At 39.1% G+C, this 15909-nt stretch overlaps 1 protein-coding gene across 1 annotated transcript in view; it reads left to right on the forward strand.

Annotated features, from left to right (window-relative positions):
• LOC128983410 (cadherin-87A) overlaps window positions 1-15909 on the forward strand; it is a 122689-nt gene that overhangs the window by 74391 nt on the left and 32389 nt on the right. Inside the window, exons 22-25 of the mRNA XM_054402691.1 lie at window positions 648-828; window positions 2107-2315; window positions 7360-7554; window positions 15687-15849. Coding sequence (XP_054258666.1) covers window positions 648-828; window positions 2107-2315; window positions 7360-7554; window positions 15687-15849 — 748 coding nt within the window. The remainder of the gene's footprint in view (window positions 1-647; window positions 829-2106; window positions 2316-7359; window positions 7555-15686; window positions 15850-15909) is intronic.

A 15909-nucleotide genomic window follows, 5' to 3' on the forward strand; every position in this document is an offset into this window, starting at 1 on the left:
GATTTATTTTATTTTAGGATAAGTTTAACTCCATCCTAACTGATATCACTATGTTTCCTAATCGTAGGCATTTTTAATAAGTTAGGCGTGATTAATAAAAAAATGTTATGCTGATGTTTTTTAATAAAATATTGTAAATATTCTTGCCTATTATCATTATTTTTTTATTTAAACAGTCATCTAACAATGTTACAAAATCAGGTAACAATGTTACAAAATCAGGTAAAAATTTTGAACGTGCATTTCCCGTTGTGTATGAGAAGGGAAATCCCGTCTCGATCTCGTCTCGAAATTTTATGAGAAATAAAAAATCTCGTCTCGTCTTGTCTCAAACTAAAAATCCAATCTCGTCCATCCCTAATGGATACACAACTCACTTGCCAAGAAAAGAGTTCCAGGCAGTTGACAGGGCACAAAAAGTTCAAATCACATCTAATTTTTTATTTCACTCATATTTCAGGAAGTAGAGAAATTACTTCTTCTAGAATGCTCTTGTAATTCATTCTGAAAAAGCCTCCTTGTAAGAGTGAAATATCAAATTACTTGTGCTGGGAACATTGCCGTCAACTGCCTCGAACACTTTTGTTGGGTAAACAATGTAATAAAAGTTTCAAAATTGTCAATAAAGTTTATGAACGTGTGTTTAGGTGAAGGTGAAGCTGCTGGATGTTAATGACAATCCTCCCATATTCACCACTCACCTTTACAAGGCTAGTATAGAAGAGACCATCTCCTTGTCCCCACCAGGCCCCATAGTACAACTGAGGGCCCAGGACAATGACCAGACATCACAGCTCAAGTACTCCATCCTCTCTGGCAACATCGGAGGTAACAATGGTTTCTCTGTGACAGGAAGATTAGTGATGCACATGAGCCTGACAGTGACAAATAAACAGAATGCATTCCCTTCTCAATAACTAAAAATAATAATCATTGCCAAATGTACCATTGCTCCTTTGAACTTGCCAACTTGTAATCAGTTAGAGATGCAGGCCCACTGAAAAAGTTCTAGTTCATAGCTCAAAGTAATTTTATCCCATAAACAGGGTGATTCAACTGAATCCATCCAATATAAATAATTCAAAAACTAAACTACAACCAATGAAATTCATTGGATTAGTAAAATGACTGAAGCCAATCTGAAATGTGTGAAAGCTATAAACCTAACTGGTCCTGGTATGTATTGATTGAATTAAAAGTACCTCTTTACACATTATCATCAGGCATCATTAGTTAAATAAATAAATAAATAAAAAGGCCTTTATTTGCAAGCGAGTTTCATATACATGTTTTTCAAACTTAACTTACTCAAGTCAAACTAAAACTAAACTAACCTAATATATACAGAAATATAATATACAAAATAACTACAAAGAAAAAACATTTACAATTTACATTTGTTTTTCTGCATTGCGGCTCTGAATGAACCATATGATTTGGAGCTCTTTATGTCCTGAGGGAGGCCTTTATATAACTGCGGGCCGAAATAAGAAAATGACTTTCTTCCAACCTCAAGCCTCACTTAAGGAAAGTGAAGCCTGCGGTCGGAATGAGTACCACACAGACAGATCTCCCCCCTGTACTTAAGCCTCTCTCGCTGAGGTACTGAGGCTCTCCCAGCGTGAGCACTTTGTGGACCAGGCAGCAGGTCAGCCTCCTGCACATGTCATCCATTGGGATGATAGTTGTGGTTACTCGCTCTGTGGTGGGTTTTCTCCAGGCAGGAGGCTTTTCACACATTGTGATTAGATCCAATTTTGGTAGTCAAATTGACATGCAACTTAGCTTGTATAGGTCAGCCGGACAGATAGAGATGCATGTAAGAGGAGGTCGCTTTCTAAGTGGCCGACCTATAACTTGTCAACACCAGAGTTGTTAAAGAATGCCCAGAGTGCAAGCTGATAGAATCAGGAACTGTCCATGTTTGCTGGAAGTAATCTATATCATTGAAAATTACTGTGTTTTGTTATTAAAAAATGTATCCAAATTAATAAAACAATTTAGTTCAGCCCTGAACCCCAAACACTATATTAATGTATTTTGACTTATCGATCATCTGCCTTTTTAACTAATTCAGAATATTACAAGGTACAATTTGACCTGCAGATGTGTTCTCGCTGGACCCTGTCACTGGGATCCTGTATCCTCAAGTATCACTGATGGGACAACCACACCACTATACGTTGCTAGTTGGCGTCAGTGACGGCAAATACACGGACCAAGCCAAAGTGGACATAACCATCCTGGATGTCAACCAAAACCAGCCAAAGTTCATCGACCCTCCCTCCCAGAATGCTACTGTCTATGTAACAGAGGTGTGTATTCAATTTGTAGTTATACCTGCTTCTTTTTAACGAATTTCCCTAAAGGGAAGTAGCTGTAACCGTAGGTGGCACAGTAAGACCTAGGCCCGGGACCGATTTACTTTTTCATTTTGATGTCCCCAGAGGCAAAAAACACCATTCGTTCAAATTTGTATTTATGTATATATATAATATGTCCGTGAACGCGAACTTGAGTAATTTTTGTCAGATTTTGATGACATTTAGTTTAAAGGTGTAAGGCGAAATACACTTGAATGAGTTCGCGAACCAGCATGATCGGACCCTGGGAACAGGGTTTTACAGGGGGTTTTATGGGGTAAAAAATGGTTATTCTTATTTTTGACCCTCAAAACACTAAATTTCCCAATTTCTCTCTAGATATTTGTAAGAGTTAAAAAAAAACAAATAATTTAGTATATCAAAGTTTTTTGTACGGTTATTGGTAACGGGGAAGATTCAAAAAATTGTAAATTTAAAATTCCCATGATATTCTTATGGAGAATATTGTAAAATGTTGTAGTTTGCTTGTTTATGGATATATTTTGATCAAACTTGACAAATTTATTTATTTTATACTAAGCTATTAATATTTTACTTAAAAACACAAATTATTAGTTTCCCTGTAGCAGCAAACCTAAGTACTCGTTAAACCTAATGTTATTTAAATAGATTTGATTGAAAATCAATTCAGACAAATGGAAATTTGCTTAGTCGGCAGGTTTGCTGCAGCGGAGGTTATTTTTAATTGTTGTTACATTCTTTATTTAAGTGCAACAAAATCTAAAATGTTTGGGTAACAAGATGAACTCTTGTGTCGAGTCTGAGGACTTGTATAAAACTATATGTATAAATGGGAGTTGTATAAAACCTCTAGATAGTCCTGATTTCATAGAGTATTTTAAGAAATATCTACAAGAAAATTCGTTTCTGCAGCCAAGAAGCTGTAAAATGTTTATTTGATAAAAGAAGTGGCAATGAGTTTATCAATGTATAAATGTTGCAGGCGCATGAAGCTGACACTCTGATCATGACAGTGAGAGCAGAGGATGGAGATCCTAGGGAGAATGGTAGAGTCACTTACCACTTCAAGGCTAATGCCTCCAACGTCCAGGAGACTGATGAGTTTATCAATGTATAAATGTTGCAGACGGATGAAGCGTACACTCTGATCATGACAGTGAGAGCAGAGGATGGATACCCTAGGGAGAATGGTAGAGTCACTTACCACTTCAAGGCTAATGCCTCCAACGTCCAGGAGACTGATGAGTTTATCAATGTATAAATATTGCAGACGGATGAAGCGTACACTCTGATCATGACAGTGAGAGCAGAGGATGGAGACCCTAGGGAGAATGGTAGAGTCACCTACCACTTCAAGGCTAATGACTCCATTGTCCAGGAGACTGATGAGTTTATCAATGTATAAATGTTGCAGACGGATGAAGCGTACACTCTGATCATGACAGTGAGAGCAGAGGATGGATACCCTAGGGAGAATGGTAGAGTCACTTACCACTTCAAGGCTAATGCCTCCAACGTCCAGGAGACTGATGAGTTTATCAATGTATAAATATTGCAGACGGATGAAGCTGACACTCTGATCATGACAGTGAGAGCAGAGGATGGATACCCTAGGGAGAATGGTAGAGTCACTTACCACTTCAAGGCTAATGCCTCCAACGTCCAGGAGACTGATGAGTTTATCAATGTATAAATGTTGCAGACGGATGAAGCGTACACTCTGATCATGACAGTGAGAGCAGAGGATGGATACCCTAGGGAGAATGGTAGAGTCACTTACCACTTCAAGGCTAATGCCTCCAACGTCCAGGAGACTGATGAGTTTATCAATGTATAAATATTGCAGACGGATGAAGCTGACACTCTGATCATGACAGTGAGAGCAGAGGATGGAGACCCTAGGGAGAATGGTAGAGTCACCTACCACTTCAAGGCTAATGACTCCATTGTCCAGGAGACTGATGAGTTTATCAATGTATAAATGTTGCAGACGGATGAAGCGTACACTCTGATCATGACAGTGAGAGCAGAGGATGGAGACCCTAGGGAGAATGGTAGAGTCACTTACCACTTCAAGGCTAATGACTCCATTGTCCAGGAGACTGATGAGTTTATCAATGTATAAATGTTGCAGACGGATGAAGCTGACACTCTGATCATGACAGTGAGAGCAGAGGATGGAGACCCTAGGGAGAATGGTAGAGTCACTTACCACTTCAAGGCTAATGCCTCCAACGTCCAGGAGACTGATGAGTTTATCAATGTATAAATGTTGCAGACGGATGAAGCGTACACTCTGATCATGACAGTGAGAGCAGAGGATGGAGACCCTAGGGAGAATGGTAGAGTCACTTACCACTTCAAGGCTAATGCCTCCAACGTCCAGGAGACTGATGAGTTTATCAATGTATAAATGTTGCAGACGGATGAAGCGTACACTCTGATCATGACAGTGAGAGCAGAGGATGGATACCCTAGGGAGAATGGTAGAGTCACCTACCACTTCAAGGCTAATGACTCCATTGTCCAGGAGACTGATGAGTTTATCAATGTATAAATATTGCAGGCGGATGAAGCTTACACTCTGATCATGACAGTGAGAGCAGAGGATGGATACCCTAGGGAGAATGGTAGAGTCACTTACCACTTCAAGGCTAATGACTCTAACTTCCAGGAGACTGATGAGTTTATCAATGTATAAATATTGCAGACGGATGAAGCTGACACTCTGATCATGACAGTGAGAGCAGAGGATGGAGATCCTGGGGAGAATGGTAGAGTCACTTACCACTTCAAGGCTAATGCCTCCAACGTCCAGGAGACTGCTGAGTTTATCAATGTATAAATGTTGCAGACGGATGAAGCTGACACTCTGATCATGACAGTGAGAGCAGAGGGTGGAGATCCTGGGGAGAATGGTAGAGTCACTTACCACTTCAAGGCTAATGCCTCCAACGTCGAGGAGACTGCTGAATTTATCAATGTATAAATGTTGCAGACGGATGAAGCTGACACTCTGATCATGACAGTGAGAGCAGAGGATGGATACCCTAGGGAGAATGGTAGAGTCACTTACCACTTCAAGGCTAATGACTCCATTGTCCAGGAGACTGATGAGTTTATCAATGTATAAATGTTGCAGGCGGATGAAGCTGACACTCTGATCATGACAGTGAGAGCAGAGGGTGGAGATCCTGGGGAGAATGGTAGAGTCACTTACCACTTCAAGGCTAATGACTCCAACGTCCAGGAGACTGCTGAGTTTATCAATGTATAAATGTTGCAGACGGATGAAGCTGACACTCTGATCATGACAGTGAGAGCAGAGGGTGGAGATCCTGGGGAGAATGGTAGAGTCACTTACCACTTCAAGGCTAATGCCTCCAACGTCCAGGAGACTGCTGAGTTTATCAATGTATAAATGTTGCAGACGGATGAAGCTGACACTCTGATCATGACAGTGAGAGCAGAGGATGGATACCCTAGGGAGAATGGTAGAGTCACTTACCACTTCAAGGCTAATGACTCCATTGTCCAGGAGACTGATGAGTTTATCAATGTATAAATGTTGCAGGCGGATGAAGCTGACACTCTGATCATGACAGTGAGAGCAGAGGGTGGAGATCCTGGGGAGAATGGTAGAGTCACTTACCACTTCAAGGCTAATGCCTCCAACGTCCAGGAGACTGCTGAGTTTATCAATGTATAAATGTTGCAGACGGATGAAGCTGACACTCTGATCATGACAGTGAGAGCAGAGGATGGATACCCTAGGGAGAATGGTAGAGTCACTTACCACTTCAAGGCTAATGACTCCATTGTCCAGGAGACTGATGAGTTTATCAATGTATAAATGTTGCAGGCGGATGAAGCTGACACTCTGATCATGACAGTGAGAGCAGAGGATGGATACCCTAGGGAGAATGGTAGAGTCACCTACCACTTCAAGGCTAATGACTCCAACGTCCAGGAGACTGATGAGTTTATCAATGTATAAATGTTGCAGACGGATGAAGCTGACACTCTGATCATGACAGTGAGAGCAGAGGATGGATACCCTAGGGAGAATGGTAGAGTCACCTACCACTTCAAGGCTAATGACTCTAACGTCCAGGAGACTGATGAGTTTATCAATGTATAAATGTTGCAGGCGGATGAAGCTGACACTCTGATCATGACAGTGAGAGCAGAGGATGGAGATCCTGGGGAGAATAGTAGAGTCACTTACCACTTCAAGGCTAATGACTCCAACGTCCAGGAGACTGATGAGTTTATCAATGTATAAATATTGCAGACGGATGAAGCTGACACTCTGATCATGACAGTGAGAGCAGAGGATGGAGATCCTGGGGAGAATGGTGGAGTCACCTACCACTTAAAGGCTAATGACTCCTACATCCAGGAGACTGATGAGTTTATCAATGTATAAATATTGCAGACGGATGAAGCTGACACTCTGATCATGACAGTGAGAGCAGAGGATGGAGATCCTGGGGAGAATGGTAGAGTCACTTACCACTTCAAGGCTAATGACTCCAACGTCCAGGAGACTGATGAGTTTATCAATGTATAAATATTGCAGACGGATGAAGCTGACACTCTGATCATGACAGTGAGAGCAGAGGATGGAGATCCTGGGGAGAATGGTAGAGTCACTTACCACTTCAAGGCTAATGACTCCAACGTCCAGGAGACTGATGAGTTTATCAATGTATAAATATTGCAGACGGATGAAGCTAAAACTCTGATCATGACAGTGAGAGCAGAGGATGGAGATCCTGGGGAGAATGGTAGAGTCACTTACCACTTCAAGGCTAATGACTCCAACGTCCAGGAGACTGATGATTTTATCAATGTATAAATGTTGCAGACGGATGAAGCTGACACTCTGATCATGACAGTGAGAGCAGAGGATGGAGACCCTGGGGAGAATGGTGGAGTCACCTACCACTTAAAGGCTAATACCTCCAACGTCCAGGAGACTGATGAGTTTATCAATGTATAAATGTTGCAGACGGATGAAGCTGACACTCTGATCATGACAGTGAGAGCAGAGGATGGAGATCCTGGGGAGAATGGTAGAGTCACTTACCACTTCAAGGCTAATGACTCCAACGTCCAGGAGACTGATGAGTTTGTCATCAATGCTGAGACAGGAGAACTCAGGTCCAAGATCATCCTGGACAGAGAGACCAAGAAACAGTATCAAGTATGTTAATATGTCTGCATATTGTTGAGTGCAATTTAATATTTGCCACATGTCTGTTTTTAATGTTATACTTCAATGATGAATACCAGATGGTTAAATTGTTAAATGTGTTGTTAAAAACAATAATAGTTTTAATCTATGTCTTCTTTAGTTGGTTCAATTAAAAGTGTTGAGTTTAATAATTCAGTTTGCCCTTTTATTTTATTGAGCTAGGTATTTTAATTTAGTGTCCAGGGAAACCACATATTTACACATATACAGATATAGTAACCAGTATGTTACCCTTAGTAATTCAAACAACGATTTTGTTGGATAGCGCTTACACTTAACCACTTAGCCATCTGGCACTTAACCATCGAACCATAATTCATTCCGGTTGTAAAAGCTATCAATGACAGTGTAAAGTCTTTGTATTAATTGTGCCAGTATGGATTCTTTCCAATTCATGGTTCTTTCGTTCTTTATTTCTTCTTTCTAGATATTTAAATTCTAAATTGTCGTTTTTTCTCAGCAACGCTAACATAATTCTTTTTACCTGCTAATAACAGGTTGCCATGTACTGTTATTTTAGCAACATTGCAAGGAGCCTGAGTCTTAGCAATTGTTTAAAAATGTATAGTGTTGGACGTTATTAGACAGGGTCAAAGACATCCTCTATGCCATTCTTCCTACTATCACGTTCATTTTTAATGCATCTTTGAGGCACTGTCTTTCCCTTTATTTTGGAAGTCTGCCATTGTCCGTCCCCTAAAAAAGATCTCAGCACCAACCCTGGTTGGGGATTTCAGGCCGATAAGTATTTTGCCCGCTCTATCTTAACCCTTTCCACTCGAATTATTTTGCATGGCTGTTCCCTCACACTTGCATTTAATTTAAAGAAAAATGGCATGTTTTTGGTTTTTAGTGTTTTTTTTTATCTAATATTAGTTATTTAATAAGGTTGAGCTATTGATTCTTATTCAGCATAAATTGTTATACAATATAAACATAAAATTACAATTTTAGTTTTAAAATTTTATTTTTGGTATGGTCATAAATAAACAAAAGCAAAATAAATTTTTACAAAATCCATATATTTAGGCAAAATAAAAATATAAAACTTTTTTTTAGAGTATTGAAAAAATATTATTTACATTCCTTATGTAAAAACAAACAAAAAATATCAATTACATAAACATTTACTTGTATTATTATGAATAAAATATGTAAATTTCTAAAATTTGAGTTTTTGGAATTTTTGGTTTCCACGGCGACTTCTGTTTCTTAGTTCTTTTGCCTGTAATTTTCAAACAGGATTAGTAAACTGAGATAAACAGTATTTATCTGTAGGCCTATTTATTCATATAAACCGAAAATATAAATACACCAAAATTGTTATACTAAACCAAAAATATAAATTTTCATTAGCGACATATAACAAAAAATATTAAAAAAACGCTGAATTATCAAATATATCTATTATTTCTGATTTGGAACCTTGAGGTTATTCTAGATTACTAATATTTAGATAGGCCTACTTAAATTATTGACCTACCTAGGGTTTGTAGTCTTTGAGGGTATGGTACCGCTTGAAGCATTCACCAGGGTGAAGGCCAGGTTTGCGTTCACACGTCTCACAGAAGAAGTGAGTTTCCCTCCTTTGACCAGGAACTTTCCGGTTGCTGCATACAGCACAGTCCTTTTTCTGATTCACTCCAGGAAAACTTGCAATGAAGTGGGGCTTTTGGTTAAGCCTCTCTTCTTTGTCGCTTGTGGAAGGCCTACCACGTCTTTTACCACTAGGATTGCGGAAGTCCCCAACAAGTTGTAACAACAGCATCTCCCTGAACTTCTTTGATTCACAACACTTGTTTCCAATGTTTTGTTGATACATGTTGTATAGTAAAAAACTGTTTACTACACTTACTTCCAGTAACCAGAAAAACATTTTTCTCCACCATTTTTTGGACTTGCGGACAAACATATACGACGATATATAGTGATCAGCTGCATCAACCCCACCCATTCGCTCATTGTAGTCCATAATGACTGTGGGTTTCAAAACTTTCTCTTTTTCTGTGCTTCCTTTTTTATTCCTCACTATCTCCACTACTGAAGGGTTATGCACAGTACTAAGCATGGTAACGTCCCTCTGGTCCCTCCATGCCAATACTAAAACGTTATCCTTGTGTCGAAAGGCACGCACTTCATGTAACTGCATCTTGTTTGACTTCATATTTTTCTTTTGAAAAGAAGATGGGTTTCCTTGTCGATTCCCTAGGACCGTACCAGTTAGGTGTATTCTTATTTTGGCGAGCTCCTGAGCTAAGGCCAAGCTGGTGTATAGTCTGTCTGTATAAATGTGGAACCCGCACTCAAACCCACACTGATTTCTGACTCGTTCCGCCAAAAGCATCACAATCCGCATGGTGAACTGATGTTCAGGGAAAGGCAAAATAGCCGTGGTTGCAGCACCATAGTAAGGTTCAAAAGTATAAACATAGCCTGTTCTTGAATCGGATATAACAAATACTTTCATGCCCCACTTTATAGGCTTTTTAGGATTGTACTGTTTGAAATGGACTTTCCCTTTGAAGGAAACAGTGCTTTCGTCCATAGAGAGCTCAATCAGGGCCGGATCTAGGAACCGCGAAACCCCGCAATGCGGGGGGGCCCAAGCCCTTAGGGGGCCCAAAGAGGTCGTAAAAATTAAAATTATTTTAATGCATATAAACATAATTGAATAGGACGGCAAGTTTAGTTTTTACAGACAAATAAATAAATATTGTCAACATCAAAACTAAAGTTAGAATTATTAAGTAAATTTAGACTTGTGATTTTACTCGTCGACAACTCGGGACCTTGCCCTAGCTACAGTTCAATCTCACCACTTTCAGTCAGTCCATACTCAGTCAGCTCAGTCCAGTCAGCACGTCAGCTGCATAGCGAGCTTCACAGATCCACTACAGCCCGATCGGACCGAGCGACGTGGACGACGAAGTGTCAACTAGCACTAGCACTCACTCTCACATCAGTTGAGCAAGTCATAAGTCTGTCGTGGTACAGGAGGGACTTACTTGTACCTCAGAGTAAATAAAACAAAATTTTGTTTTATTTACTCTGAGCTTGTACTAATCTTTGTAGCGTTATCTAATTACCTAATTCGAAGGCGTTTGGGACTCCGTCCAAACAGTAGTTTAAACTATTGCCACGACAAGCGCTGGGTGCAGAGAGCGATCTCAATTTTCTCAATCTGTCAACGCAATTATTTAGAGATCAGTCAAAATAGTGAATACTACTGTAGTTTTGTGAGGTTATGTTTATCGTGCCGTGCCGCCGGTATTCTATAGTTGTTAAATTAAATAATTAATTAATATACATAGTTGTACCTGTACCTCTGTTTCTTTTCGTTATAAGTGTAGTTTTAAAAGTGTGAATTAATGAACAATGAATTAGGTGAAAAACATTTTTACGAAGTATGCCAGTGGTGAGGTTGTAAGTTTTTAACAGAGAGTTGAGTTAAAGCTGCTAACTAGGCCCGCCAAAACCTGATTTAGTTTATAACCCAATCTCAAAAGTCATGCAAGAGTAGAAAAGGATTTTCTAGAAATTAGATTAAAACTAAAAATTAAAACTAGGTTTAAAAAGTGCAAGTTAAATTATGAAATAGAAACTACAATAGAGGATTAGTTGTTATGTTTTGCAATAGCTATTCATATTTTAATATAGGCCTAGTTCTATTAGGATAATAAATCTGATCTTTTAAATAAATTGGTAAAAACTATTTTAAAAATATACTTTACTCTACTCTACTTATGTCTACTTGCTCGTGACAAGCGACAGGTGAAATGGGAGTTTTTGGACTATTATTGGACACAGTTTTAGGCGTTAAAAATTGCTTTAGAAGGTCACCAAACGGCTATAAAAATGTGAAATACCCCCGAACCCCCCTTTTCTCTTGGGGGGTTCTCCACACCCCCCAAAACCCCCCGGAGCCCCGTACGCAGCTGTAGGGGCCCTTGGAGGACTTTTGCAGGGGGGCCCATATTTTGTAGATCCGGCCCTGAGCTCAATAGGGTGGAACAAAGTATTCACAAAATTTAGCCTGTAAATATGTCACTAAATGGCTAATCTTAGATCCTCTTGATGGGCGAACGCCAGCTGGAGTTTTACTAGACACGTGCAGACACCAAAAAATTTGAAAAAAACGATCACGGGAGAAGACATCCGTAAAAAAGGATTGTTTTTTATGCCATTCATGAGAGAAATAATCCTGTAAATTAGGTTTAGGATTGAGACCCATATTAATCACAATGCCTAAAAAAGCTTTGAACTCATCTGCAGTTAAATCTTTCCAGTTTGACCAAATAGATCTTTTCTGCAAGGGGGTAGCCATTGAAATGTGCTCGTATGCATATGTATTTGTTTCTTTTACAATATGATCTATCAACTCCCCAGTAAGAAATAATTGAAAAAAATCCAAAGGGGTTTGAGGTTGTTGTGGCCCCAATGGGGCCTTGTACCCTGACAATAGAGTATAGGGAAAAGTATCAAAATCTGGGTCAGAATCTAAGTAAGGTTTATAGTTTTTGTCTTCACTGGAAGGCTGTTTCTTCGGTTGCTTAGGCTGTGAGCTTCTTGGACTCTTTTTCGTAGGCGTAGGCCTTTTTCTTGAATAAATTGGAGTTTTAGAACTGCATATGTTTTTGGGCCTACCTCGGCTACGCTTTGGTGGTACCGGTACCGCTACTACAGGAAGTAATTCATCAATAACTGGACTGACAAATAAATCCCTACTAGTTGAGGGTTCGATTTCTTGATGAACATTAGGCTCATGTAGGCTACTTACAGGTAAAGTTTCATCTGGGCTTTGTAATAGAGCACCAGAGATAGGCAAGTCATCAGAGTCAACAAATAAGTTACGACTTGTTGAAGGGCAGGTGTCTTGTAGAAAACTAGACCTATGAAGGTTAGGCTTAGGCCTACTTACAGTTTCAGCTTTTGCTGGGCTTTTAGAATCCCCTACTAAAACTCCAAAGTTTACATCATGGGCCAAATCACCAAGTTCTTCTAAGTCACTGTCATCAAATAACAATATTTCCTCATTATCTAAGTCCGGAGCACAATCTAAATCGGATTCTTCATCAGAAGTCAAACCTCCTTCAAATAATTTACTGATCAAGGAGTCTGACAAAGAAAGTTTGTCATCCATTTTAACGTGAAATAAACATAATTACCCGTTCACTTTGCTAAATTATCGGTAATTAACCACTGAAAAATGTTTACTAAACAATAGTTACCCAAAACAAGTAAAATATAATATAAAAATCGCGATAACAGTCGCTGCGAACAAAGAATATAAACTAGCAGAAGCAGACGTTCAAGTAAACAAACACGAAACGAACCAAACTTATTTCAAAGCCAACTAAATCGTTCGTGGTTGTTTTCTTTGATCCAAGGGCAGCTAAAATAAATTGAGAAAACCATTGATCAGTCTTTCTTATCATTTTAAACATTTCTGCACTATATAAAATGAGTTTAAAGTCGTTTAAAACAATGTCGCGGCAGCCGCGACATTCGAGTGGAAGCGTCAAAAATGGATGTCGCGGCCACCGCGACATACGAGCGGAAAGGGTTAAGGCCTAGAAAGGATCGTTCACTGTCAAATCACTGAATTCATCACTGAAAATAACATTTTATCTGACTATCAATCTGGTTTCAGATCAGCGCACAGTACAGAAACAGCACTCCTTCGAGTGACTGAAGACATTAGACTCGCTATGGAGCGTCGACAAGGAACAATTCTAACTCTGTTTGATTTTTCCAAAGCATTTGACTTTGTTAATCATGACTTGCTGGTGCAGAAATTAAGGGCAATAGGGTTTTCCCAGAATTCTCTTAAATGGCTGAGATCTTATCTGTCAGATAGGCAATGTGTGGAGGTTGGTGACACAAGATCAGACTGGATGACTGTTACATGCCATGCGGTGTGCCTCAAGGATCAATCCTTGGACCACTGCCCTTTGTACTTTACGTCAACGACATAAACTCGACCTTGAGCAACTGTAAACACCACATGTACGCTGACGACCTACAAATCTATCACCATTTTACTGCAAAAACGAAAATGACTGTGTCAGAAAGATCAATAAAGATGTCAACCGAATCGTTACTTGGACTGAGAATCATGGACTGAGACTAAATCACGAAAAGACAAAACCGATTGTAATCTGTCACCCTCGACTTCACCCTTCAATTGACTTAGACTCAATAAACCCAATCACAGTGAGCGGCAAAGCACTTCCCTACTACGACAAAGTAAAGAATCTTGGCATATCTTTCAACTCTTCACTTACTTGGGACACAGCAGTTACGGACACACGAAAAAAGGTTTTTGCCTCCATACATTCACTGAAAAGATTGCAGAACTTTTTGCCACAACACACAAATTAACTTAATTTGATCAAATCACTTGTACTGCCCCACTTCAGTTACTGCAACTCATTGATCAATGACATGACTGTGATTCAGGCGGGTATGCTCCAGCGGTCTCAGAATTATTGTTTGAGATTTGTCTATGGTCTGCGGCGTGAGGAGCATATTACGCCATACTTCCTTGAGGCAAACATCTTGAAATTAAACTATCAAAGATCCATCAAAATTTTGTCATTGGTCTTTTTAATTTTGAAATCAGGCTCCCTAAAATATTTTACATCTGATTTTAAATTTGTGTCTCAGGGTAGTTCACAAATTTTTTGTTCTTCTTTGATCACATTGTGTATACCTCATCATGGGACCACTGCTTATGACAGGGCTTTTGTTGTTACCGCTTGCCGTCTTTGGAACAGCCTACCCCTGCGCATTAAATCCCTTGATAAACGTTTCCAGTTTGTGGCGGCACTAAAAACTCATTACTTTGAGCAAATGGTCTCGTCCTAGGGCTTCTGCGTCTTTGCGCGATTGCTTGTGCGTGCGCGTGTGAGAGTGAGAACGTGTTTTCTTTTGTCTTTTCTATTTATAATAATTATTATTTGTAAAATTGCATTCTTGTTTAATCTGTTCTTGATGTGTTAAATATATAGATTTATATTAGATTAAGAAATTTCATTCTATTTTTATTTATTTATATTTAAGTTTGTCAGGTTAAGTGTAAGAGAGGGCCATGTGGCCCTAACTTTGCCTGGTTAAATAAAGAATTGTTCATATCATTTCATTTTTTATTTCATTCATTTCAAGCAAGCTAGAGCAATTTGAGACTGGTCAGTTGATTCACCATTACAATACAAGAAACAGTAAACAAATAAGGTTGCAAAGTCACCAATTAAAAATGATTGAGTAAAAACCAAATTATATCGGATCCTAATTTTTAAACAAAATTTCTCCCATGATACATCCAAATCAACATTTGTTGAAATTTGAAAGAAAATTAAAAGAACATTTAGTTGAGAGAGCATTATACTCACTAGATGAGTTTTTAAATAACTAAGATTGATTAATGCCTATGATTGAACAATTGCCAACAGAAATTGTATTAGTTATAAGGGTTAGTTTTAAGAAATGTATGACACATTTTTAATGTACTAATCTTATATACAAAACAAAAACAATGAATAAAGCATGTTTGACTTGAACTTGGCTCAAAACTCTAAGCTGAGGCCAACTTCGTGATCCTTGGTTTGCTTCATCCACTACTATTCTAGCCTGTTTCAGACTTCCAGAGCTGACAGTAGTCCTTGGTAGTCTTATAAAGACATTCCCTATTAGTTCGACAATCTATTTGTTTCAATCAAACCGCTATTTCCAGGCAAATTCCCATAACCACCGCTTCAAACAAGACTGACAACAGTCAGCTTTTACCATGAAAAACATTGTACAAATTAATGTCTGAGACCTCCTCCAAACTTCCTCCACCACTTACACACATTTCCTAAGTCTAAACATATTACTTAATTCTTGATCCGTTAACTGGCTATGGACTTAAATCTTGGTTGATCACCGAGACCACAGAAAACTTAATATCAGTATGCGATTTTTGGTTGGAATTAGTGTTAATTTTCTTTGCCAACAGTTTTTAATACCATAATGAAACTAATGCACAACCATACATAAAACTGCATAGTTACTCCCAGTGTTCACTCCTGATTGTTTGACAGCTGGTGCTGGTGGCCAGAGATCATGCGTCCCCCAAGTGGTACGAGGCTCTGAGGTTCCTCACTATCATCCTGCAGGACGTAGATGACAACTTGCCACAGTTCACAGAGTCTCAGCCTTACATGTTCCACGTCATGGAGAACCTGCCACCCAGGTCCCGCATAGGTGAGTCTAGTATGAGGTTACCTAAATACTGCCTTCTTTCTAGTTCATTGTGAACCATTA

The sequence above is a fragment of the Macrosteles quadrilineatus genome, unplaced genomic scaffold (genome assembly GCF_028750875.1).
Source record: "Macrosteles quadrilineatus isolate MER2022 unplaced genomic scaffold, UCM_ALF_1.0 Scaffold_1__1_contigs__length_201487025, whole genome shotgun sequence".
Lineage (NCBI taxonomy): Eukaryota > Metazoa > Arthropoda > Insecta > Hemiptera > Cicadellidae > Macrosteles > Macrosteles quadrilineatus.